Here is a 27,009-nt window from a genome sequence, read left to right on the forward strand (position 1 = left end):
GTGGAACTGTATCGGTGGAAAGTTCAACTCATGAAAGAGACTCGATTTTTTTTAATGACTAGAAGAACTACAAGCTTTGTCTCTGCGGCTTTTGTAGCTTTTCAAATCCACTTGAAACCATTTAGATACCTACGTTAAAAAAAAATCGGTTATAAAAAGGATGCTCTCCCTAGGACCCATGAAGATATAATTAGATACAGAAACTCAAGTATCTTTCTCACCAAAGATTCTTGAGAAGCAATTGAAAGCTTTAAAACAAGTATCTACAAATCACAATGCCTGAATGTATGCACAAAAAACAATTTTAAGAGTAGATGAGGAGGGGTGGGATAGGGAGGGTGGGAGGGAGGGAGACGCAAGAGGGAAGAGATGTGGGAACATATGTATATGTATAACTGATTCACTTTGTTATAAAGCAGAAACTAACACACCACTGTAAAGCAATTATACTCCAATAAAAAACAACAGAAGAGTAGATGAATAACTTTTTTGTGATTTATTTACTAAATTAATTACTAAATTTAATGATTTAATTACTAAATTCCATTAAAAACTCAGTGTGTGTACAAATAACCACATTACTCGGCACGTAGGTTTACAGCAAATTGTCCCTTCCGTTCTGTTCCAATGGCAAATGGCACCATTCTAGTTCTCATCACTAATCTGCAATACTAGCATGGGCTTAACTGGTTTTCCTGTCACTGCCTTTCAATTTTCCTTCTTGCTTCATCCAATGAAATTCCAAAGGGTTACTTCCCCATAGTACTGTTTTCCAATATCATATCCTCATTCAGAAGCCTTAAAGGGCTCTGCAGTGCCTACAGTCCAAATCCCTCAGGTTGGCATCCCAGGCTTTGTATTATTTACCTGAGTTCATGAACTAGTTTTAAAAGTACATGTGGAGCAACTACAAGATGGGGCTTGTGCACCTCGGTATATATGTAGATCTCATGCAAAAATTAGCTTTTACTTCACTCCAATTCCAAGCCCAATGCCTTTTCCTCTCCTCAGTCCAAATCCTACATATGTCCTTCCAGATCCATCACAAACCCTATGACCTGAAGACCCTTCTTCCTGCTTTGGCCTCTATTTTGTTCAGAAATCTTTCAGTAAATATTTATTGAATGAATGAATGCATGCTAGTAACATTCAGTTTGACAGAATATCAGTACTGTCCTATATGGCTATCGCTTTGCATTGTGTCTGTTTTAAACAGCCCAAAAGACTATAAGCTCCCAGATGGTAAGGGCCATGTTTTCATACATACATACATATATATATAACTTCCCCCCATGTTTTATATTTTTAATAGTCTTTAGTCTGTCATAGGACTATGCTATCTATATATCTATATATAGGGCTATATCTGTATTATCTACGTATCATCTATTTATCTCATCTATGTATATTTTCCCCCATGTTTTATATTTTTAATAGTCTGCAGTCTGTCATAGGATTATGCTCTGCTTGGATAAATGAATGCATGCAATGGATGAAATTTACCATGTAACTTTTTAAACTTTGGTTTCATACAAGGTCAAATCTGCCATATTTTGAAAGGCATCTAAGTTCCCGTACACGTGGCTATGAACTGCAAAGGTGCCCTACAGCATGGAGGAAAGATTTATTTTTAAAGTGTGCCTCTTATGCAATACCAGAAATTCAATTAATTTGTAGAGTCAGAAAGATATTTGTTACCATATTCAAAGCTGCAATCATTACATATGTAATTATATAGCAAGCTAATGTAACAACGTCAGCAACAAAAAAAAGATTCATCATTCATAGGCACACTACAATACTGAAGAGAAACATGTGGTTGGAAAAAACTTCTTAAGGGGACTTAAGTAAGACCTTCACTGGCCTGATTCTTTCTAAGTTGAAGAGATTTATCTATAACTAACAGTTTTGAGTTCAAAACAGCTAGATAAGGATAATCTCATGGCATAAAGTGAAAGGTATTCGTTTGTAAATTTTAAAAAATATTATATATATACAAAACAAACTTATATGTATTAGGTAAGGAACACCTGAGAACTCTAGAAAAATTTTCTGAGGATATTGGAGACAATTACGTGGAATGTAAATCTTTAAATGGACATATTCAAGCTGAAGTATGAGGAAGCAGAAATACTGGGTGTGTCAGACAGTGAGACAGGGAGAAGGCAGTAGAAAAAACAAAGTAGAAAGGAAATGAAGAGTTCATTCCTATATAAAAGAAAGAGAAGTTACAATAGTTAGAAGAAAAAAAGCAGGAGAGGCTAGTTTTGCTAAGATGTAGAAAGAACACAACAGTAACACTGTTTCTAAGGCATACCTTTGGTCCTTAGGGATTTTTCAGATGGATCTCTCTCTGAATCAAGCCAGGTGGGGATTTTAGACTTGAGCCTTTGAGGCTCCACCCATCTGCCCTGGAGCCTGCCCTGTGGCAAACCTTCAACCCTTTCATCTCCAAGCTCTGGCCTCTTGCAGAGGTGACAGCAACAGACAACAGTGCACATTCCCCTGGGATACTGGGGGAAAAGCCAACAGAGAGAGGCTTTCTGCAATGCAGAGGGTAGGAGTTTCCAGACTGGGTCTGTACAACTTCTAACTTTGAGCTCGAGGATTCCAGAGAGATTTATGTATAAATACTGGCAGCGTCCAATTCTCAAGCTGTATTTACATTCAGCACGTTTATATGAGTAAGTAGAAACCTGCTACTATTTTAACAATTAAAAAATTAACAGCAAACAATTTTACAGAATCTTTATTGTAAACAGAGGTCATTAATAGTTATTACAAACTGAATCAACTGAAAGTCAAATTGGTAACTCGACACATTTATAGGTTTATTTTTCTATGGCATAATTTGTAATCTTTGCCCCCTCAGTGCTTTAAAAAAGATTACTAAAATTATCAGCATTTCAATGTTCTCTTTTTTTTTTTTTTGTCAAGTTTAGCACCGTAACATTCTCATGATCTTTAAAAAAACTCACTCCAAAACTAGGTAGAACTTCCACTTTTCATTCAAAACTATCACGTAGAACTTCCACTTTTCATTCAAAACTATCACACACAATTTGTTTTTTCAATGCAAAAAGAATACAAATAAGTATATTTTTAAATATTACAGAGCACACATACAGTCCCTACTGTGTATAGTTTTTGCATTCTTCCTACCTGCCCATTAGAGAGCCCCTAAGATACCTTGCTTTCATTTCATTTGTCCCCGATGTCATTATCATCCACCTCTGAAGGACTGTAGTTATTTAAACAAGCATGTGTCTGCCCCATCTCCGGGGATCCTGTCTTTGTCCTCTACCTCCCCCAAGTCTGTTGCTTGTCATATCAGCGCTTGATGGAGGGGAGGAATGACAGCAGAAGAGGCAAAGTTAACAATTCAGTTTATAGAAAAATAGCATCTGATGGTGAGAATGAGTAGCTGAGGCTTTACTGTTATGCTAAACAGGTCACAGGTAAAATGGACAGTTTGTTCTTGTTCTGCTTCCCAGGGAATTTCCCAGGTCTACATTTCAATGCAAAAGCAAAAGCTACCTGTGAAGTGTCCTAAATTACTATACCTGTTACCTTAACAATCAGTTCTGTAAAAACATCAAAATATTCTCTCATGTCCAAAGCACTTAATGGAGATGTATCAAAAACAAGTATTTCTCAAAGAGGAGTAAAAATAGATTATTTCATGAATTACATTCAATAAATAATACTTTGTAACATAGTGTTCTGTGGTTTTTGTAAAAAATATTTATCTAAACAAACTTTCAAAACAAATCTAAATAGAGCAGACAAGTAATGAATGTAAAATTTACAAATACACTGAGCATCTGAACGAATATTCCAATGGATTTTTTCTGAACATTATTCAGATATTAAATGATACTGAATATATTCATATGGGCTCTGAATATCACTACAACAAATAACACCCAGAGGTCATGAATTTCACTCTCTCTCTTTTTTTCTTCACTTAAAAAATAACTTCACTCAGTAGCAGGTAGTAAGTCAATCTCTACTTTAGTATACTTTAATGACTACTCATAATCTCTAAAGTATTTGGTTTTTCTATCAGAGAAAACTTTGACAATATTGAATGCAAATTTTTTTTTTGTATCGATTTTCCTATCTATATCGTTCAAACTGGCAAGGACAGAATATTATACTTGAAGGCAGAATGGGGTTATCTCTTCTGCCTATTTTACAGCACACTACTTTGAGGTCTCTCTTCCTGATGTCGTGTGTATCTTAATAATACCAGCGAGTTCCTTTCAGGTCAAATATAAAACACCTTAAAAATCAACTGGCTTGAGGGTTGTAAAACATTATAATGGGTGGTGATGTTAGGAGCAGAGGTCAATCTCATACTTCCGTGAAAATTACTTATATTATGTCCTGCATTAGTACCCTTTAGTCCAGTGCTTCCTGACTTTTTTCAAGGTACGGCACATATTAAAAAGGGTAATATTTGTCTGGCTTGCTGGGGTAAATCCACCAGCCATTCTGGGCCAGCAGGACTCGTCTGGGGCATGGCCTCCCCATTTCCCACTGTGCTGCCCCGAGGGCTGAGGGTATACATATCTTGGCAACCGTTTTACCCATTCAGGCACCCCAGTTGGGAAACGGGGGTAACCCACAACTAGGCCAATTTGATCTCTCTATAATATATTTTAGAATTGGCTTAAGAAAATTTAAAATCTGACAGTGATTGGTCAGTTTTTTGACTGAGATTGATTTATTTCCTTTTAATTAGAGTAAGCATACCTGTTTTTTTGTTTCTTATCTGCCTAGGTAAGTCTGAATTAGTCTTTGTTCATCTTTGCAGAGTTTTAAATAATTAAAACTCCAGCGCAGATAGTGAAAAGAATGCGGTATTTAGAAACAGGTTCATCTAGGTTTGAGTCACACCTGAATTCCAATCCCAACTCTGCTATTTCCTCTGTAACATTAGGCAAGTTTCTTAACTTCTCTGAACCTCAGTTTCCCAATGGGTAAACTGGGATAACAACACCTGCTTATAGAGTTGTGGTGTGAATTAGAGACATTCCACGTGCAATGCCTAGGACAATGCCTAGCACTGTAAGATGCTCGATACATGACAGCTATCATCATTTAACAGTTAAAGCTGAGATGGTGCTTTAATTTCTACCACATTGTGAGCACAATATTTACCAATATTTAATGAGTATACATTCTATTAGAGTATTTTCTTCCTAGTGCAAAACTAAGGAACCATAGTTTCTTACTAACTCCCATATGTGAAGTTCTTTAACGACCTCACTTGCATGTGAGAATACGGCTGAAAGTCAATGCACTAAAAATCTGTCTTTCCGGGCTTCCCTGGTGGCGCAGTGGTTGAGAGTCTGCCTGCTGATGCAGGGGATGTGGGTTCGTGCCCGGTCCGGAAGGATCCCACGTGCCGCGGAGTGGCTGGGCCCGTGAGCCATGGCCACTGAGTCTGCGCGTCCAGAGCCTGTGCTCTGCAGCGGGAGAGGCCGCATCGGTGAGAGGCCCACGTACCGCAAAGAAAAAAAAAAAAAATCTGTCTTTCCTCTTAGAAGCCAAAAGACAGAGCATGTAACATTTACTGATGGTGTACCTTTAAACGTCTTAAGTGGGTCTATCCCCATTAGTTACCAAAAGCTTACTTACAGTGAGTCTAAACAGTTGCTTCAGACCTTTAGCCTTTAGACAAGGAAAAGTGGCATTTTAAAAACACTTCTTTAAAGATTAATATTGATTGTATTCACTTCTCTTAATTGTTTTAGAGAACTGTAAATTGAAGATCAGTGCAACTTAATGAAATGTATTAGAATTTAGGCTCTCTGAGACTATTTTAAACATGGAGACTATATAATAGATACAGCAGTGCTCTGCAGATAAAATAATTACGAGTTATCACAAACTCTGTAAAAACATGATTTGCATGCCTACTCTGAAAAAAAAAAAGTCAAGTCACGATCTGAACCTACTGACGCCCTCTCGGGTTCTTCTAGTGAGTGTCTCCACAGGGGTTGTCTGAGGTCTGGCAGCCCATGTTCTGGCCCGTCACCTGTACTTTGAAGAGGGTTCCGTCAGCGCACATACAGAGCTTGTAGCGCACCCAGTCACCACCACCAAACTGGTCTCCGCTGGAGGAACTAGGGAGGCGAGTTGTGCTGACCACCACAGTTCCATTCAGGATGATGCTGTTTTCCTATCAGGAGAAAACTCATATATGGCCTGTTTGCATCCACAAGTAGGGCGAGAACAAGATTAATGAACAACACTCACTGAAATATTAGCAAGAATAGAAGGCAGCAAGAAAAAGTCATGACCGAAACAACAACAACAAAAACCCCAAACCAATCAAAATTCACCTAGTGACCTCTTAGTAATTGTTCACAATGTATATCAGTACACTTGTTAATACAATTTATTTCTCAGTTAGTTAAAAATTATATCAAAATTCCTAAGTGCACAATAAGACGAATACTGATAAAGTCTCAGATCGTTTTCATTTATTATTTCCTAAGAGAGTTTTAACCAAGTTGCTGATTGATACATTTCAGACGCTAAGAAGAAAAAGACTGTTTTTCTCCTAGAGAAAAGTAATTTGAATTTCCAATGTTTTTGTGTGACACCATAAATGAAGATTCAAACCATACAATTTTGAAGCCCAGGCACTCAAAGAAAACTGCCTGGAAGTTCTCTTCTTCAAGCCCACTATCCCAGGAACATTCTTGTATTGCAGACCCTCTCGTTTTTGGAACTCCTAACCCTCTCTCTCCCTTCTTCCCTTTTCTTCTTTTTATTCATTCAACACAGAATTATTAAAGGTCTCCTATGTGTCAGATACTATTCTAGGTGCTGGGGATGCAGCAGTCAACAGACAGGCAAAGTCCAAATCCCCATTTACTGGGGAGGGGCAGACAACAAACACCTGAAGAGGTAAAACAAACAGGACATCATCTGAGAAAAGCAAGTCAGGGTGAGTGGAGAGAGAGTGACCAGAGGATGGTCAGGGAAGGCCTCTCTGATAAGGTCACAGTCTGATGGAAACTGGATGACATGAGGGACTAGGGCATGTGGGTAACTGGGCAGAGGAAAGCACATACGCAAAGGCCCCAAGGTGAGGATGTGCCTTGTGTTCTAGGAACAGAGAGGAGGCCAGAGTGGTTGAAGGACAGAGAGAGGGAGTCGACTAGTAGGTAGGAGATGAGTCAAAGAAATAACTAGGGGCCAGACACATAAGGCCAGGGTATGGACTTTGGCTTTTATTCTGAATCAGACGGGAAGCCATTTGGAAGGTTCTGAACAGAGAAGTGACGATCTTTTAAAAAGGATCGCTCTGGCTGCGGTACAGAGAACTGAATACAGGGGTGAAAGACGAAGCAGGGAGACCACTTTGGAGGCTATTCTAGCAGTGCAGGCAGGAAACGATGCTGGCTTACACCATGGTGGTGGTGGTGAGAATCAGCCAGACTCTGTACATCTTCTGAAGGTAGAGCCCAGAGGCTTTGCTGACGAAATAATGGGTACCATTTAACAAGATGGGAACACTGAAAGAAATGCATGTTTGGGGAGGGAAGGAGGATATGAAGACTTTAGACTTGTTGAGTTTGAGATGCCTATTAGATATTGAAGTGGACAGGTAAGAAGGCAGCTGGATATGTGAATCTTACTTAGTTCAGAGGAGAAAGAAGGAGTTCCAAAGTTGAGAGTCATCAGCTTATAGAGGGTATTTAAAGCAACGAAAGTTGATGATGAAGTAATGGAAACAGCTAACTGACTATGTAGTGATAGTATATGGAATTTTCAAATTTTGTTCTCACGCTGCCATCTTGTGGTTATGTAATTTTACTTTCTTTAAACTGCTAAAGTAGGTGTTTTTTTTTTTTAAATTGAAGTATAGTTAATTTACAATATTGTGTCAGTTTCAGGTGTACATCAAGGTGATTCAGTCATATATATATTTTTTCAGGTTATTTTCCATTATAGGTTATTAAATTCTTGTTGCTTATCTGTTTTATATATAGTAGTTTGTATCTGTTAATCCCATTCTCCTAATTTATCCCTCCCTGCCTTCCTTTCCCCTTTGGTAACCATAAATTTGTTTTTAATGTCTGTGAGTCTGTTTCTATTTTGTATATAGATTCATTTGTACTGTTTCTTAGAGTCCACATATAAGTGATATAATAATTGTCTTAGCAGTTTTTTTAAAAAAGCAGTTTGATTGATAAAATTCTAACGACTAGCCATACACTTAAAAACTAACCTCTGATATTAGCTGAATTATAAAGCTAATTATCTTTTCAACACTGGTTTATTTTTTTTTAACTGTGGAGAAACTGATATGTGTGTATATGTATTTCAAAGTATGTCATATTAACAACAGGTAGAATTTTCAGGTAGAAAAACTTAAAAGATTTAGGTGACTTGCTAATGGTTATAAACAAATCAATCACATCTCTTGCTGCTTTGAGTTTCTGATGCAGAGAACAACAGCCCCACTGTGACCATTCTTCAACACTATTATTCTCTCAGAGGAATGGCTTCTTTCTACAATGTATGCAAACAATACTCAGCACTACTATTGAGTTTCTGGCAAGAATCACATTTTATGTTGATGTTTATTATTTAGAGATTGGAACATATTCTTCAGGGGGAAAAGATATTTATGAAAGTGAAAGAACTTAATTTTCTAAAGTTTTTTCCTTCAAGAACTATGATTAAATTTTTTTAAAGGAAAGAACTATTTTATAAGTCCTTAGGTTTAACTTTTGTCATTTAATGCTTAGTAGCACAAATTTAATTAGCTTTAATTAGGTAGCATAGAGGAGATGCCCAAAGACATTTTGAATAAATATACTTTGACCAGAATTGTGAACAGGTAAAATGTTTTCGAACTTATGGCCCCCTTAAATGAAATATGTTACTTATTAAAGTTCAGATATAATCTGTGAGGCACAAAGAAAAGTTTACTTTTCAACAGGTATAATAAAGGCAAAATCTTTTTCCTTTACAATTAATAATAGATGTATAATTAAAAATACATTTAATATATTTGCTAATTGATTTTCACATCACTAGACACAAAACCCATGAAGAGATGTGAAAAATCTTTAACTGAAAAAAACCCTATCAACTTCAGGGCATGCATACTGAGAATTCTCTTTTGGAAGCTTTTTGCTTGTTTGTTTGTTTGCCTTTTAAAATAACACAGGCATCATTATGCAAAAAAAAAAAAATTTAGAAAATAACAGGCAAACAGAAATAAAATGAAAATCATCTGTTACCCTGCTACCCATAACTAACCATTGTTGACATTTTGGCATACCCTTCTAGGTTTCTATAAACATACACATAATCTGAAAAATAAAGATGAGATATTTCACAGATTGTTCTATAACTTTCTTTCACTTCATAATCCATTTTGAACATCTTTTCATGTCCGAAAAATACAACTACATTATCATTTTTCATAACTCTTTCTCCACATAAGGACTTATGTACCCAAGAATCTAAAAATTCTCTTAAAATCAAAAAATACTCACAGCCTTTAACTCCATATTACCACCCATGCGAAATTCAATGGTTTTGCCCATAATGAATACTCCTTCATTTCCACGCACAATAGCACGCCCATCAACTTTTATATTTAAATCACTAGTAGCATTGCTGGTAATCTGAAGATTAAAAAAAAAAAGTAGTGATGAAGATTTTCTAAATTAAAGTGTGGATTATTATTAGAGATAGAGGAGGAGGCGTTTCAATGACAAAATATGAAAGCAAGTGTTTTAATTCACATTTCACACATGTAGAGATAAAGAGAGATGATTTGATAATGGTCACATAAACTAGTTGATGACAAACCTAGAACTAATCCTTTCCGCTGCTCCGGAGTCACTTCATTCATAGCATTTTATCAGTAAAGCTGCCCCTGCCCCCCACCTCACACACTTTGTAACTTTAGATAATAATTCTCTTCCATTAATAAAAGCAAGGAAAATAAATCATACCCTTTCAGTAGATGCTTTTTGAACATTCAAACTTTTCACTCCACTTGGCAAACGAAACTCATGAGTTTCATAGTCTGTGCTGAATAAGATATTTTGAGTCCTTGGGTCGAAAAACTGCACACCAATGTCACTTATGATAGAAGTTTTGTTCTTTTCTACACTGAGCTTTGTCGTCCCTTGCTGAAAAACAATCTTCAGAAAAACACTTTATCATGAATATGCTTTCGAACAAGACTGCATCCAAAATTCATCAAGAACATTCTAAGAAAACTCTACAATAGCAGGCTTAACGCCTAATGATTTTAACTGCCTCTCTCTGACTCCCTCCACCCACTTGGGAGAAGAGTCCTTTAAAACGAGGGCTTAACATGCTTATTTGCTGTAATGCTTGGCAGACACAGATGGTCGCAGAGCACAGGGACCCAGAGCTAAGACGGGCAGGGGCAGTAAGGATGCCTCCTTGAGGTTCTGGTCAGTTGAAAACCTACGTTATAGTAGCCACTTGACAGGGGTTGCCACTGACTAGACTGGCATATTCTCTTCCAGACTCCCAGAGAGTAGAGGGTATTCTAACCTGGGAAGGTGCTTTTTTAAATGGTTTCCTCATATGGAGGAGAAAAGAGTAAACTATGTATTCTTACAGTAATTATATCTATCCCAGAAAATGCTACCATGGGACAAAATCTAGAATATTAAGAAAGTATCTAACAGTAATAGATGGATGAGAAGACCAACAATATTATTAAATATATTATGAATTTTCTTTAAAGGAAAATATCCATTTCCAGTAATCACCTCTAGGTTTTTACGAAGAATTTTTCTCTAATGTTCCTCAATTAATGTGGTTACTTACAGGTTGGTTGTTGCCAGTGATGACTAAATTTTCATTTCGCCTTCCTCCTACTGTGCTCTTATAAAGAGGGTGTATAACTCCCATGTCAGACACTTGCTTAAATCGAAGCAGACCACTTTCATGAAACTCCATGCTGTCACAGCCATTTGGTCCAATGCGAATCACAGCCCAGATAACAAGTGTTACCTAAAAAAGAAATCAAGCCCACTGATAATAGGTAGCATACATTTAACATAATCAGTAAACAAATAGGAAAGGTAGTTGCTAAAGGATTAAACTTCCTAAAATGTTTCATCAGTGAGATGAACACATCAATTGGGTTTCCACTTACAAACAAAACCAATTTTATTTTTATCAAGGTATTACATACCAATAACTAAAAGTCAAAAAGTGCTAAAGGTGGGCTTCCCTGGTGGCGCAGTGGTTGAGAGTCCGCCTGCCCTTGCAGGGGACACGGGTTTGTGCCCCGGTCCGGGAAGATCCCACGTGCCGCGGAGCGGCTAGGCCCATGAGCCATGGCCACTGAGCCTGTGCGTCCGGAGCCTGTGCTCCGCAATGGGAGAGGCCACAACAGTGAGAGGTCCACATACCGCCAAAAAAAAAAAAAAAAGTGCTAAAGGTTCTATAATTAAAAAAAAAAAAAGATTAGTTTATTTCTTCTACCTCCACTATACCTCGTCCCAGAACAACCACTTTCAACAATCTTAGCCGTTTCGTCTAGAATTTATCTCCATATTTCTAAATAATAAGTATATGTTATTTCTTCATTGATCAATTTTAGGTTGTATCTATCAATTTCCTATTTTAGCAGATGAGAATTTTAGCTCATTTATATTTCTTCTCCTCCAACTCCAATCTCAAGTTTTGGTTAAATCCATGTTCAGTATTTTCAGTATTACAACAATGTAAATATTGTTCACTGCTAAGGCAAATACTGCACTATGATGGCAGTTCCCTTCTTGTACTTTGTGTCTTTCAGAGTTTAATATTTGTCCTTCTTTCATTTGCTTAGTTTCTTTGAAAATCAGACTAAGTTTTTTCAAACTCTCCAACATTTCTGTAAAATGTCTCAATAAAATGTTCTAAAAGTCCAAACCTCCCAGAAAATGTATTAGCTCTATTTGCCTCTCCCAGGAAATCTTTCTGGAACGAACCCTCATCTTCTTGCTCCAGTCTGAGCTCCTGCCCTCTGGGTCTGTCGCACGGCTATAACCACGAGCTTTCCATTCACTTTCATGCTGGAACTTCCTTTCGTCTTTCTCCCATGCAGGATACCCAGTTTCCGGTATCCTTGTCTTCAACATTCTCGGTTTAGTACCTTCTTTTGGTAGAGCACATTGTCCCGTGGCTTCTTTCAAAAGAATGTATGTGAAATATTTTTTGAGAGTGTGCGTGGCTAAAACAATGTCTCTGTAATTCCTCACGTTTGACTGAGAGTTTAGCTTGGTATGCATTTCTAGATTTGAAATTATTTTCTCTCTGAATCTTGAAGGTCCTTGCTTTCTTGCCTTCTAGTTTCCAGCACTGCTTTTGACAGGGTCCGATGCCACTCTGATTTTGTGTTCTTTATACAAAACCCGTTTTTTTAATTCTCTGGAAGAGTTTAGGATCATCTCTTTATTCCTGGTCTTCTTAAATTTCACAGTAATAGCCTTGGTGTGAGTCTTTTTTTTTTATACATATGCTGGATCCAGAATGGTAGTTTTCAACCTGTCCTAGGAATCTTTCTTGGTTTATTTATTTGATAACTTTCTTCCCATTGTGTTTTTTCTTCTCTCTTTCTAAAACTCCAATTAACAGAATGTTCCTGGATTCATTCTTTAATTTAGTTGAACTTTGTGGAAGATTTTCTTTTATCTTCCAATGTCTGTCTATCTATCTATCCATCCATCCATCCATGTATGTGTACTTCTATGAGTTCTTCCATATTCTTTAACTGCTTCTTTTTAATGGCACAGTATCCTTGTTTAATGGATGCAATATCCTCTGACTTCTCTGAAGCTATTGATTGTGTGCTTTAATTCTTTTAAGTTTCCTGTCATTTGTTGCATTTTCTCCATTTCCCTGAATGCCCACTTTCCCCATGGTTTGGGTGCTTTTGGTCTCAATCATTTCTCAATTCTGGGAGCTTTCCATAAAAATCTACTGATCCCTGGTGGCTCTGTGTTCATAGTTAACAGAGCGGTTATAAAAAGTTCAGGGAAAGTTCTCTGGGTGGGGTGGCACTTGTGACTGACAGGCTTCACAGTAGGGAGATTAGGTGGCTTTTTCACAGGGACCTGCCACGTGTATCTTCAGGTTTTTTCTCTATGTTCTTCGGTTTCTCCAGAGCAGGCTATTTTATCTCTTGCTGGGGGATGTAAGCCTGGTACAGGGAGCTGGAGCTGGAGGATGAGGATACGGGAGCCTCAGTGCTCAGGATACAGACTTTCCTGCCTTCAGTGTGGAAACCCATCCCTACCCTCCTCTTGGCAATATCCTCAGGCAGAAAGAATCCCCTCTGGTTCAGTGTGGGGTTAGGAGGGCTGGCTGCCTAACTGCTGCCTGGAAGGAGAGGGAGGCTGGGGATTGCATGCCTTCTTCTATGGACTTTTCAAACAAGCTCTCTGTTTTCAGTTCCCCCTTCACTCCTACTTTTCAAGGCACTTGTACTTCCAGTTCCTGAGGCTTTTCAGGATTCTGCAAGACACTTCCACCAACGCCCCCTGCAACCCTCTCCCCCAACACACAGTTTCTCTTCTCTAGTAAGTTATTTGCCACTCCTCCTCCTTTTTGTCTTCATATATTATGGTTCAGGATTTCGGTTGCCTCCCACTTTCTTCCAAGGTATTTCTGATTCTTGACATTGTCACCTAAGGATCAGCTTTTAAAGCAGAAGGGGATGAAATGTCTTTTTTTTTTTTTTTTTTTGCCGTCTTAACCATAACTTTCCAAAAAAATAAATTTCTAAAAGAAAATAAATTCAGAACATGTGCTCCTAGTAAAGCTATTTACAGTATCAGCTCTTTTTGATTTAAGTGAGGAATTAGACACAAATGTTTTGGATGTACATAAAATACAATGGACTGGTTTGAGAGTATTAGAAGTAAAAAAATACAGTAGTAAGTGAAATTACGTTAGAACTGCTGCATCCATGTTCATGATTGGTCTCAGGGATACCAATAATCACTCTCTGAAAATATCTATCCACACACATGCCAGAGGGGTTCAAATTTAACCCCTTTCTTTAAGAAAGCAAATATCTTTGGAAAAGGCAACACACCAGTTCCTCACACCTTAGTGTAAACCAGTCTACCTCATATCCTTTCATTCTTTTATAACAGAGATTTAGGACTACAAAATATAACGCTTTACTGCCATCCAAGGTTTACAATTTTAAAATCTAGCTGAGGAGGCAAGAGCAAATTTTGGAAAAGTTGAATGAAAACAGGAAGGAGTATATTTTTAGGAGAGATGAAGGCAGTAAAATCATCTTGGCAAAGGTCTCTTCTATTGAGTTGACTCTAACCTTTTAAAAGTTGTCTTTTATTTTTATTTTATTTTTTAAAATTAATTAATTAATTAATCAATTATTTTTGGTTGCATTGGGTCTTTGTTGCCGGCGAGCGGGGGCTACTCTTCGTTGCGGTGTGCGGGTTTCTCATTGCGGTGGCTTCTCTTGTTGTGGGGCACGGGCTCTAGAACACAGGCTCAGTAGTTGTGGCGCACGGGCTTAGTTGCTCTGTGGCATGTGGGATCTTCCCGGACCAGGGCTTGAATCCGTGTCTCCTGCATTGTGGGAAGCCCTAAAATTTAAGTCTTTTAAAGGAAAGAGTCTATGAACATTTTTTTCTAAATAAAATTAGTGCGTGGCAATATTAACATACTAAGTTTTCATATAGAAAATATTCATTAAAATTCAATAAGAGATGAAACATATACAGGCATACTTCAGAGAAATTGTGGGTTTGGTTCCAGATAACAACAATAACGTGAATATTGCAATAAAGCAAGTCCACACAAACTGTTTTGGTTTCCAAGTGCATATAAAACTTATGGCTACACTATACTGTAGTCTATTACGTGTGCAACAGGATTATGTCTAAAAAAACTATGTATAGGGAATTCCCTGGCAGTCCAGTGGTTAGGACTCGGCGCTCTCACTGCCGGGGTCCCGGGGTTCAATCCCTGGTTCGGGAACTAAGGTCCTGTACAAGCCATGCGATGCGGCTGAAAAAACCAAAAAACCAAAACCCCAAAAAACCAATGTACATACCTTAATTAGAAAATACTTTTTTGCTAAAAAATGCTAACCATCACCTGAGCGTTTAGCAAGTTGTAATCTCTTTGCTGGTGGAGGGTCTTGCCTTGACGCTGACGGCTTCTGACTGACCAGGGTGGTGCTCACTGATGGCTGGGGTGGCTGGGGCCATTTCTTAAAGTGAGACCACAATGAAGTCTGCTGCACTGACTCTTCCTTCCACGAACGGTTTCTCTGTAGCATGTGATGCCGTTTGATAGCGTTTCAGCCACAGTAGAACTTCTCTCAAAATTGGAGTCAGTCCTCTCAAATCCTGCCACTGCTTTATTTAATCTCTTTCTTTTTGTAGGGGGTATCTCACAGGTGTGTCTATTCGTGCTCGAGGACAGCGGCACTGCTACAAGTGTGCATGATGTCCCACATTCCCACAGTACAGCCAGACCGATGTCCCATCCAAGTAAAGCTGGTTAATGATGACCATGAGCAGGCGTAGGACTGGAAGCTTTCAAGGCTTTACTGCTTTTATCAGCACTCCTGACTTTATAAACGATGAAGCCCGTCAACCCCGCTCCGACCCAAATCTCCTGGTAAACTTAGGTACAGCAGGGCTTCACGGAGATGCAAACATTCTTAAGGCTTGGAAGCAGCTCAGGCAGCCCCTGCCACTGCCTTATCAACTAAGTTTATGTAATAGTCTAAATTCTTTATTGTCATTTCAATAATCTTCACAGCATCTCCACCAGGAGTAGATTCCATTTCAAGAAAACACTTTCTTTGCTCATCCGTAAGAAGCAACTCCTTATCCTTTAAAGTTTTTTCATGAGATTGTAGCAATTTAGTCACATCTTCAGGCTCCACTTCTAATTCTAATTATCTTGCTATTTCTATCACATCTGCAGTTACTTGCTCCACTGAAGGCTTAAACCCCTCAAAGTCATCCATAGGGCTGGAATCAACTTCTTCCAAACTCCTGTTAACTTTGATATTTTGACCTCTTCCCAAGAACTGCTAATGTTCTTAATGGCATCTAGAATGATGAATCCTTTCCAGAGGCTTTTCAACTTACTTCACCTAGGTCCATCAGAGGAATCATAATCTATGGCAGCTATAGCTTTAAAAAATGTATTTCTTAAATAATAAGACCTGAAAGTCAAAATTATTGCTTGATCCGTGGGCTGCAGAATGGATGTTGTGTTAGTAAGCATGAAAACAACACTAATCTCATTGTACATCTCTATCAGAGCTCTTGGGTGACCAATGCATTGTCCATGAGGTGTAATATTTTGAAAGAAATCTTTTTTTTCTGAGCAGTAGATCTTAAAAGTGGGCTTAAAATATTCAGTAAACTATGTTGTAAACAGGTGTGCAGTTATCCAGATTTCGTTGTTCCGTTTATAGAGCACAGGCAGAAGTAGATTTAGCATAATTCTTATGGGCCCTAGGATTTTCCAAATGGCAAATGAGCACTGGATTCAACTTAAAGTCACTGGCTGCCTTAGCCCCTAACGGAGAGTCACCCTGTCCTTTGAAGCTTTGAAGCCAGGCACTGACTTCTCCTCTCTAGCTATGGAAGTCCAAGATGGCATCTTCTTCTAATAGAAGGCTGTTTTGTTTGCATGGAAAATTTGTTGTTTAGTGTAGCCACCTTCATTACTTATCTTAGCAAGGTCTTCTGGATAAGCTGCTGCAGCTTCTACATCAGCACTTGCTGCTTCGCCTTGTACTTTGATATTATGGAGACGGCTTCAGAGCATGAAACCTTAAACCTCATGAACCAGCCTCTACTAGCTTCAGACTTTTCTTCTGCAACTTCTTCACCTCTCTCAGCCTTCACAGAATTGAAGAGAGGTAGGGCGTTGCTCTGGATTTGTCTTTGACTTAAGGGAATGTTGTAGTTGGTTTGATCTTCTACCCAGACCAGTAAACCTTTCTCCATATCAGCAATAAGACTGTTTTGCTTTCTTATCATTCATATGTTCCCTAGAGTAGGACTTTTATTTCCTTCAAGAACCTTTCCTTTGCATTCGCAAGTTGGCTAAGTATTTGGCGTAAGAGGCCTAGCTTTCAGCTGATCTCAGCTTTTCACATGCCTTCCTCACTAAGCTTAACCATTTCTAACTTTTGTTTAAAGTGAGGGACACCTGCAACTCCTCCTTTCACTTGAACACTTAGAGGCCATTGTAGGGTTATCTCAGGGAATAGGGAGGTCCGAGAAGAGGGAGAGAAACGGGCAGCGGCCAGTCAATGGAGCAGTCAGAACGTACGCAACATTTATCAATTAAATCCACCATCTTACCTGGATGTGGTTAGTGGCAACCCCAAAACATTACAATAGTAACTTTAAAGATCACGGATCACAGATCACCATAACAAATATACTAATATTGAAAAAGCTTTAAATATTGTGAGAATTACCAAACTGTGACATGGAGACTGAAGTGAGCAAATGCAGTTGGGAAAATGGCACCGACAGATGTGCTTGATGCAGGGTTGCCACAACCTTCAATTTGTAAACAACGCAGTATCTGCAAAGTGCAATAACGCTAAGTGTGATAAAACACGGTATGCCTGTATAGAAAGCAGAAAGAGGGTCCTGAGAAAAATGATAGGAAGAGAGTCCATGATTTGACTAAAAGACAGAAGAAAAATTCCCCATGGTAATTAAGAATATTCTGTACTAAATACTCACAATTAAATTGATGACAGCCAGAATAAACAGGAGGATAATCACACAGATGGCTAAATTGCCCTTTCTCCCTCTCAGTCCCGTTTTATGCAGGCGATCTTCATCAATTGGAATATACCCGGCTTTAAAGTTACTGTTGTGCTCTTTATTGACATTCCTTCTTTCAACAGCCTTCTCACGCATGGACTTCTTTACAGGACCATTGGAACTTTGCTAAAAACAAAATACAACACAATGGAGCAGCTATACCCTCTCTTTTTGATGCATTTATTTGTTAGGTGCAAATTCATAACTAAAGGAAGCTGAATTGGATAGTGATATATTTTCCACCAATAAACCTCAAGTCGTGTTGAGCTGCAGGCTCCAAGTAAGGACATGACTGTGCTGAGAAGGGTCATAGAGCAGAACCTTCAGTGTGACCATCTGATAACATATTTCTACTGTCTGCTTTGAATAGTCCTACCGTCAGTAAACTGAACAGCTAGCTCATTTGGGGGAAGAGTTAACATACACATTCTACAGTGGGTAATCTTGTTTTAATTAATGATTTATAACGATTTGTTTAATTGTATATAGTTTTTCATTTATATGAAAATAATTTGGAAAGGCTAATACACTTTATTCATCACTCCAAATGGCTAAAGTTAACATTATCCTAGACAAGCAGTTTTCAAAATACGGGCTGGGAAGCCCTGGAGGGGTCCCCTGAACTCTTTCAAGTGTCTGGAGGGTGCAAATTATTTTCAAAATAACACTAAGATGTTATTTTCTTTTTTTACTCTTCTTCTCCCATGAATATGCAGATGACACTTGAACAACATGGATTTGAACTGCATGGGTCCACCTATACGTGGATTTTTTTGTGTGTGTGTGTGGTATGCGGGCCTGTCACCGCTGTGGCCTCTCCCGTTGTGGAGCACAGGCTCCGGACGCGCAGGCTCAGCGGTCATGGCTCACGGGCCCAGCCGCTCCGCGGCATGTGGGATCTTCCCGGACCGGGGCACGAACACGTGTCCCCTGCATCGGCAGGCGGACTCTCAACCACTGCGCCACCAGGGAAGCCCTATACGTGGATTTTTTTCAGTAAATATACAGGAAAAAAATTTGGAGATTTGCAACAATTTGAAAAAACTTTCAGATAAACTGTGTAGCCTAGAAATATCAAAAAAATTAAGAAAAAGGTGCGTCATGAATGCACAAAATATATGTAGATACGTAAGTTTAGTGATATTTAGTATAAAATTAATAATGCTAGTTTTCTTACTGTTTTATAACTTTGCTTTCAAAGAATTACATTACTGTACAGTCTCTCTCTCTCATAACTGGAGAAATTGTGTATCAGCCTATCATCCCATGTAACTGGTTTTTTAAAAAAGATATTATGAATATGACTGTGATACTCTATGCCATAAAAAATCTTATTACGATGCTTTCATTAGTGTATAGGTTAGGCTACTGTGAAGGAATTGTACTGATTACACGAGGCTACTGTAAAGCAACCATACTGCTGCTTCTTCGTTATCAATGCATGAAACCTTATGCACGTAAATAAATATGAATTTCTTTTCCACATTATCTTTTCATTTTTGATGTCCAGTGTTAGTAATATGTATAACATCTACAGTGTTTTGTACCATATAAGACAATATTGATGTAGGTGCTGACAGATGATTCATCTTGTAAACAGACGACATAAATTTATGGTATCGATAAAGACAGTACAGTACTGTAAATGTATTTTCTCCTTCCTTATGATTTTCTTAATAACATTTTCTTTCCTCTAGCTTACTTTATTGTAAGAATACAGTATATAACAAATATAACATACAAAATACATGTTCATTGACTGTTTAGGTAACCAGTAAGGCTTCTGGTCAACAGCATTCTATTAGTTTAGGTTTTGGGGGAGTCAAAAGTTATACGTGAACTTTTGACTGTGTGGGGATCAGCGCCTCTAACCCCTGCGTCATTCCAGGGTCAACTGTACAGTGAAGCTTCCAGAGGCTACATGACCATATGTGATGACACCATTGCTCTAACAGCTAATGGAATGTGTGTTTGTATACTCCTGTGTTTATAAAATTTCCCAATTTAAATTTCTAATATGGTAAATATAAACAGATATAACCCACATAAACAAAAGCTCTTTGGGATTCTCATTTTTTTTTTTGCGGTACGCGGGCCTCTCACTGCTGTGGCCTCTCCGGTTGCGGAGCACAGGCTCTGGACGCGCAGGCTCAGCGGCCATGGCTCACGGGCCCAGCCGCGCCGCGGCATGGGGGATCTTCCCAGACCGGGGCATGAACCCGCATCCCCTGCATCGGCAGGCGGACTCTCAACCACTGCGCCACCAGGGAAGCCCCCTCAGTCATTTTTAAGAGTATCAAGATGGGAACTTCTCTGACAGTCCAGTGGTCAGGACTTTGCCTTCCAATGCAGGGGGTACAGATTTGATCCCTGTTCGGGAAGCTAAGATCCCACATGCCTCACGCCAAAAAACCAAAACAGAAGCAATATTGTAACAAATTCAATAAAGACTTTAAAAATGGTCCACATCTTAAAAAAAAAAAAAAAAAACTTAAAAAAAAAAGAGTATAAAGAGAACCTGAGACCAAAGAGTTTGAGAACCTCTGACTTTCGACTATGGTTGAAAGACATTTTGGGTGATAATCTGGTACATCATGAACACAAAAGGAAGGAGTAGAATGGAATACTGCCCAATTTTCATATTTTTCAGAGCTCTGAGAAAATTAATTTATTGAATAGGCATTTATTAAGCACTTTATGCTTAAACACTAATACTATAAATAGGAATACAAAAGAAATATAGGACAAGATCCTTATCCTCCAGATACTACAAATGTGATTTGGGTACACAAAACAGTTAGCAATGCAATAAAATGCTCTGTATGTTCGGATGCCAAAATCAATAGTTGAGACAATACATCCTGTGGAGTTCATGGGAGAAGAGACAGGAGGGCTTGGAGTTGTCAGGGAAACCAGGAGGAGTAGGTGGGTCAAATCTGGCAACGAAGGCAGAATCAAGTTGGAAATGGAGAATAGGTTGTGAGTTTTTGGACATCTGGGTACAAACTCTAGTCTTTATGTCTGCTGATTTGGGAGTCACTGGAAATCTCTGAAGATGAATGACATACGTTTCAGGATGCTCAATGTGTGGGCATTTGTAGGAGACACGGGAAAGAGGAAAACGAGCAAGTAGGCTGTTGGGATGCTGTGGTAATGGAGGCCTGAAGTATTGAGGGCCTAAACTAAGGTGGAATGAAAAAGGATAGATTTAAAATATACTTCAAGAGAAGAGTTAAGTGAATTTGTAGCAGGTTAAAAAAAAAGCCCCTCATGTTTAGTGAATGGTGACTATTTAAATATGGGGAATGAAGCAGGGAGACGATTTTACACATGTTGTATTTGAACTGATTGAGAAATAACCACCTGCCTTAAAGGCAATGGGAAGGATGGGATGGGGTATTAGGTCGGTCAGGACTAGAAATACAGATTTGAGAGTCTTCACCTTCAAGGTAAATTAAATCTATGAGACCACATCAGTTTGCTGTAAAAAACACTATAGAGGAAGAGAATAAAAAGCCAAGGATGTACCCGTGGAAAACTTTAAACGTGCAGGAACAGTGGAAAATGAGACATACAAGAAAACTACGATGTGCAGTGTTGCTGAACTTGTCAAGAAGTGCCTCTGTGACTTTCAAATACGAACTCTGAGCAGCAAATTGGTAAGTAGGGATAGTCCTGAAAGGATGCCAGCATGTATGCATTTATTTTCGAGTCCAGAAAGACAGAAGTGTTAACACAGAAGACTAAAGAATTATGTACTGTTGGAGGAAAATTGTGCTTGTTCTTGTTGTTGTTAGTATCTCTTCATCCTCTCCTCACAACATTTTGCAGGAAGACTTGTATGTTTGATGGCAGAGGGAAAGATGCCAAGAAGGGCAAAGGTCAAAGACCTCAGAGTAGGGCAGAATAATGAGGGAAATAAGATCTTTCAGGAGATAGGAAAGAAAAGTGATAGCACAGGAGAAACCAGTCTTAAAGGATGCGTTCCCACCTCATTGAAATGGTTCACACCAAGAAGAGAAAAAAAACCAAAATTCTTCTTTTCCCTGGGGATGTAATAGGCAAGGTCATCTGCCGAGAAAGAGTGGAGAGGGCAGCTGGAATCTTATTGTGGTGGCACGGGTAGCAGGCTGGTTGAGGGCTTATGGAAAATGGAAAAAGACAGGAATAATCATTGTGAGTAATGCGGCAGACAAAAATTTTAAAATTCTACAAAGCGGTAAGAAAGGCTCTGTAGAAGATAATTCAATCTACTCAACAGATTTAACACAAAACAAGTTGCCGAATACAGTTGTGTAGGTTGTATATCTGCATGGGGTACAACAGCTACGAGGGTGCATTGACACTCAAACATTTTAGAGTTGAACATGCATTTTGACAGCCGAAAGCAGTAAAATATCTTAGGGGAAGCGTGCTTGCTTCTCATGTTCACAGACACAGTATGGGTTTATGACAGTGCTGACAGGTGGGCAATTTAAAAATCTTAGCCAGAGTTTGAACATAGGTCTACATAACAGAGAGCCAGGGCAAAACTTACCCTCCTGAGATGCACTCTTTAATTTTCTCTGCCAATTCCTGTTCATTTGACGCACTTACCATTTATGGGAGTTACTCTATGTCAGAGGCCCCGGACTACCAAGATGAGCAAGGTAGAGCGGCTACCCTCCACAAACTTACCTATAGGCCAGCAGAGTAGATGGACAGGGTCACTAGCAACTGCAGTTCAACACGGCAAGTGCTGTCGTACAGCAATGCACACAATACTGAAAGAGTGCGTAAGAGGAATGCCACTCGACTTAGTGAGCAGGGGCATCAGTTGAAGCTTTTTAAGAAAAGTTGGGGCTTCAGTTGAATCTTGAAGGACAAACAGGAGTTAGCCAAGCAAAGTACAGAGAAAGGCATTCCAGGCGGAGGGAACGGCATGGGAACTGGAGTATAAGTCATCTCTGCAAACTAATTTTGGTAGCTTTATGAGGACAGTGAAGAGGATGAGTATAGGAATGGGACAAAACTTGAGGTGAGATGTGGTTAGGGGCTACAAAATGAGTGGACGTAAGTATCACATCTAGAATGATGAATTTTATCCTGAAGGCAATGGGGAACTACTGAAGATTTCAAATAGGTCAGTGATATAATCAGATCTGCATTATAGCAAAACCAAACCAAAAAGAGATGAACTGGAATAGAAGAGTTTCGAGATGGAGATTTCAACAACAGGTTTCTCTAACAGTCCAAATGAAGGCTTGACTGAGCTTTGGCACTGCAGATGAAGAGAATATTGGGGAGAAGCCTTAAGAGGTAGAACCGAAAGGACCTGATGATTGACTGGGTGTGAGTGTGACTTAGAGGCATCTAAGATGACTCCCAAGTAGGACCCGCTACATAATTTGTGGGGTCCAGAGCAAAAAGAAAATGTGAGGCCCTTTGCTCAAATATCAAGCTTGGGACAGCAGAGCATTAAACCAAATGTGGGTCCCTTCTGAGTTCCCTTGAGCCTGCCCTGCTCCCAAATTTGTGGCGAGGTGAACCAAGTTGAATGGATGGCTGTAACCCTTTTAATGGTGCATATGATCCAATCCAACATTTTTGAGTTTGGGGTGCCTGTGGAAAATTCAGTTCAGTTCAGGCTGGAGACATAAACGCCTAACCCTGAAGTAGAGATTGAGGAATGGATCAGATTGCCCAGTGCAGGTGTAAAGCAAGAAAAGAAGTTCAGTGGAACTTCAAGCGCATTAACAGGTGATGCAGATGAAAAAAGAACCATCTAAAATGGGCACTGATAAATCAGGAGGAAAGCCAAGGGACAATTTTAATCTCAACAACTTCAAGAAGCTTTGTCTCCTTTCAATTTCACTCATTCCTTTAGATTTTATTTTATTGTTAGGACCTGTAGCTTGCCTACCATCTTTAGCTGATTTTTCTGCATTTATCTGTCAGTTTGACTTTAAGCTTTGAAGGCAGATGTCATGTCTTTTATTTTTTATGTCCCTCAGAATGACTGTTCCAGTGATATCTATCTACTAAGTCTCTAAAAGCTGTTAATTGCCTAAGAAAATCTTTCCAGTTCTGGAAACAGAATGTTGGCTACTTGACTTGTGTATTTTTTCAGCAGTGTTGAAGAATGAGACTTTCCCAAAGAAACTATCATACCACAGTTTCTTTTTAAAAGGAAATAACAGTTAAGGGGAAAAAGTGGCTATCAAAATTATATTTATTATAACAAATCACCCTAGTAACTACAGGTATGTATATATGTGTGTGTGCATGTCTGCCTATGTATAGCTTGCTTTTTGTAAGAAAATAGCCTTTTAAACTATTATTCTAAGTTACCCGTTTACAATGCAGATCAGGAAATACTTGATAAAGCATTTTAAAAAATGATTTTAAACCAACTGGATAGGAGACAGTTTTATATTGGTGACTGTCTCCAAACACCAAAGCGGGAGGAGAAACGTGGATGTCAGCATATGGGGATGGCACACACGAAGGGGCTGCAAGCTGACACCCAGGCAACAGCTGAGTGTTTCTTGGCTGGTGTCAGGGGAGGCTCTTGGATCGCTGGCTGGGGTTATTTTTGCCTGCATCTTCGCTGGCCACCGAGCAGGGCATGTCCCCGGCACGACCTGGCCCAGGCTCCCGGCTGCCACGGCCGCCTCCCGGGCCCTCAGGACAGCGACCCCTCCTCACCTCGCCGACGGACAGCCAGGCCAGGCCGAGGGCCGGGGCCGGCTCCCCCTTCTCCGCCCCGGGGCCCCTGCCTGGGGTCCCGCCCGGCCTTTGCCAGCATCTCGGACTGCGGACAGCTCCTCCCGCCCCGCCCCACCCCGCGGAGTCATCCCCGCCGGCCCTAGGCGGGCCCCGCCGGCAGCACCCCGGCCTCCGCTGGCCCTCCAGCGCCCGGCCGCGGCGGGGCTCACAGACCTGCTCGGCTGCCGCCACCGCCGCAGCAGCCGCCGCCGCTGCCGCCGCCGCCGCCGATGCCGCCATCTTCCAGCGCTGGCCACCGCCGCCGCCGCTGCCACCGCTCTCCCCGCCGCGGCCGCACCCCGCGCGCCTGCGCCTGCGCCCTGGAGGGGCGGGAGGGGCGGGAGGGGGGCCCAGCCCCTCACCGCCCCTCCCCACCTCCAACCTCGCCCCGCCCCGGCAGGGAGGTTCCGAGCCCGCGGCTGCCGCGGGGGCCCGGCGCCCAGGCGGTGGCCTCCGGGCGCATTTTCCCACGCGCCGGGATTGCTCGCGACGTCGGGCTGCCTCTGGATTCCTCCGAAAGGGCGCCCTCAAAATACGGAAGACGCCTCTCCCTTTGCCCTCCCTTCCCCATCACGAGGGGCTGGTGCCATCCCGAGTCCTCCTTGCTGAACGGGCCGGGATCTCCCTGGAGAGAGGAGAGTACGCGTGGACGAGGAAGGAGGTGGTGATAATGTGGCAAAAGTTAACAAGTTGCCGATTAGGTAGCGAAAATCTTGAAAACCGAGACCCCTTAAGAGGACATACAATCACTTCAGGGATGCTTCTTAGCTCTGGAGGGCCTGTGAAGTCTGATGCTTTTTTCTGTAGTATTGGACGTGGGTTGGAGATAGTGTCAATGTATCTCCTGGGGAACCCGATTTAACAGATATTTACTGCACACCAGGAAGCCACTCAGATACACAGGTAACTCGAGTAGACATTCCTTGTTCCCAGTCGAGTCAATATAATCCAATAATCCTCGTATTTAAAAAAAAAAAAGAGGGCAGTGGCATTCAAGGTGCAAGAACCGTTCCAAGAACTGTTCCTCAGGTAGCCGAAACCAGTTCTAAGCACCTTTGGGCCCTAGGCCTGCCTAACTCAGCAGGAAGCACCAAAGAGACCTACGTACTGGTCAAGTTTTCCTTTCTCTGGGAACTAGGTCAGTTTTGCTTTTCGAAGACTGGAGCCGTTGTTTTGCTCTCTGCCTACTTCGGAGGATTGCCGTGAAGTTTAAGTTAGACACTCTCTCACGTGGTAAGTCCCTCATAATCTTTTCCTTTCTCTCCTCTGGTTTTGGCTAATGTCAGTACCTACCTGGTCATCAGTCTCTGCCTATCCTTTCCCAAATGCTGGAACCAATTGATTTGCATCTCTAGGCTCACTCCTGCCTGGATCTCTAGGGCAAACCTCATCTTAGGCAGGAAGACTATAAGTTATAGCCCAGTGCTTTGGGAGTCAGCAGTAAGTCTCTTTGAATAGTCTTGACTGTGGTCCCAATTATCCATTCAGATAACAGGGCTTTTGACTGATCCTTATTTCCTGTCTCCAATTCTGGTCCTGTAGTCCTTACTTCCTATGCTTTGCCTTTTTTCCCTCTGCTTGGAAAATCCTTCTCTTTTTTTCTGGCAAGCACACTTTTTTTTTTTTTTTTTTTTTTTTTTTTTTTTTTTTTTTTGCGGTACGCGGGCCTCTCACTGCTGTGGCCTCTCCCGTTGAGGAGCACAGGCTCCGGACGCGCAGGCTCAGCGGCCATGGCTCACGGGCCTAGCCGCTCTGCAGCATGTGGGATCTTCCTGGACCGGGGCACAAACCCGTGTCCCCTGCATTGGCAGGCGGACTCTCAACCACTGCGCCACCAGGGAAGCCCAAGCACACTCTTATATGTCCTCCAAAAATCCATTCAAATGTTGCATTCTCTTTAAAGCCTTCCCAGGCGTATGTGCAGTTTTAGCTGGTCCGTCCCTTAACTCTGCTCCTGGTCTTCTACACGGACTTTAGATTGCATTGTATTCTATTTTGTTAACCTGTCTAATTTCATGTAAAAAACAGGGAGCTCTATCTGGAACGCCCGTATCTCACTCACTCTTTTATCTCCAATGCCTAACACAGTAAGGAAACTTAATAAATGTCTTAGAAATATACCTGATACCCCAGTTTCTAAGACCAGCAGCCCTGCCTTGATTTTGCCAACCTCTCTCGCACTTAGGTGGTGAGATACCTGATTTTCCTAATGCCAAATTCCCCTTAGGCTATCTGAAAAAAAAAAGTACCTTCTCTTGGATTCCTCCTTGCTGATCTCCAGCTCTGTGAAAGGACACCTCCTTGATGCCAATTCCTGTATAGTCTTTAAATTCACTCATAAGACCACAGCTTTGATGTAGGTCAGTCCCAAATGCATTATCTTCAAGCTTTTTTTTCCTGA

General features: G+C 40.5%; 1 protein-coding gene across 2 annotated transcripts; it reads right to left on the reverse strand.

Annotated features, from left to right (window-relative positions):
* Positions 1-9: 9 nt before the first annotated feature.
* Positions 10-25,224, reverse strand: SGCB (sarcoglycan beta). Of its 2 annotated transcripts, none has more exons than XM_079919445.1 (6): positions 24,783-25,224; positions 17,778-17,987; positions 10,849-11,034; positions 9,996-10,187; positions 9,531-9,662; positions 10-129 (listed from the first exon to the last, which is right to left on the reverse strand). In XM_079919445.1, exons 1-6 carry the CDS (start codon positions 24,846-24,848, stop codon positions 52-54), a joined length of 864 nt encoding a protein of 287 aa, XP_079775571.1. In that variant the 5' UTR covers positions 24,849-25,224; the 3' UTR covers positions 10-51. The 2 variants fall into 2 exon arrangements, with proteins under 2 accessions (XP_079775571.1, XP_079775570.1); XM_079919444.1 differs by lacking the exon at positions 10-129 and adding an exon at positions 566-6,190.
* Positions 25,225-27,009: the final 1,785 nt, after the last annotated feature.

The sequence above is a fragment of the Stenella coeruleoalba genome (assembly GCF_951394435.1).
Source record: "Stenella coeruleoalba genome assembly, chromosome: 4".
NCBI classification, from domain to species: domain Eukaryota; kingdom Metazoa; phylum Chordata; class Mammalia; order Artiodactyla; family Delphinidae; genus Stenella; species Stenella coeruleoalba.

Bases quoted from the DNA above. Each gene is read 5' to 3' on its own strand.
- SGCB (XM_079919444.1), bottom strand. From the start codon at position 24,848: ATGGCGGCATCGGCGGCGGCGGCGGCAGCGGCGGCGGCTGCTGCGGCG. The intron at 11,035-17,777 runs GTGAGTATTTAG...TTTCTTTTTTAG, and splicing joins TGGCTGTCATCAATTTAATT to GTAACACTTGTTATCTGGGC. The intron at 9,663-9,995 runs GTATGATTTATT...TTTAATCTTCAG, and splicing joins AAAAAGCATCTACTGAAAGG to ATTACCAGCAATGCTACTAG.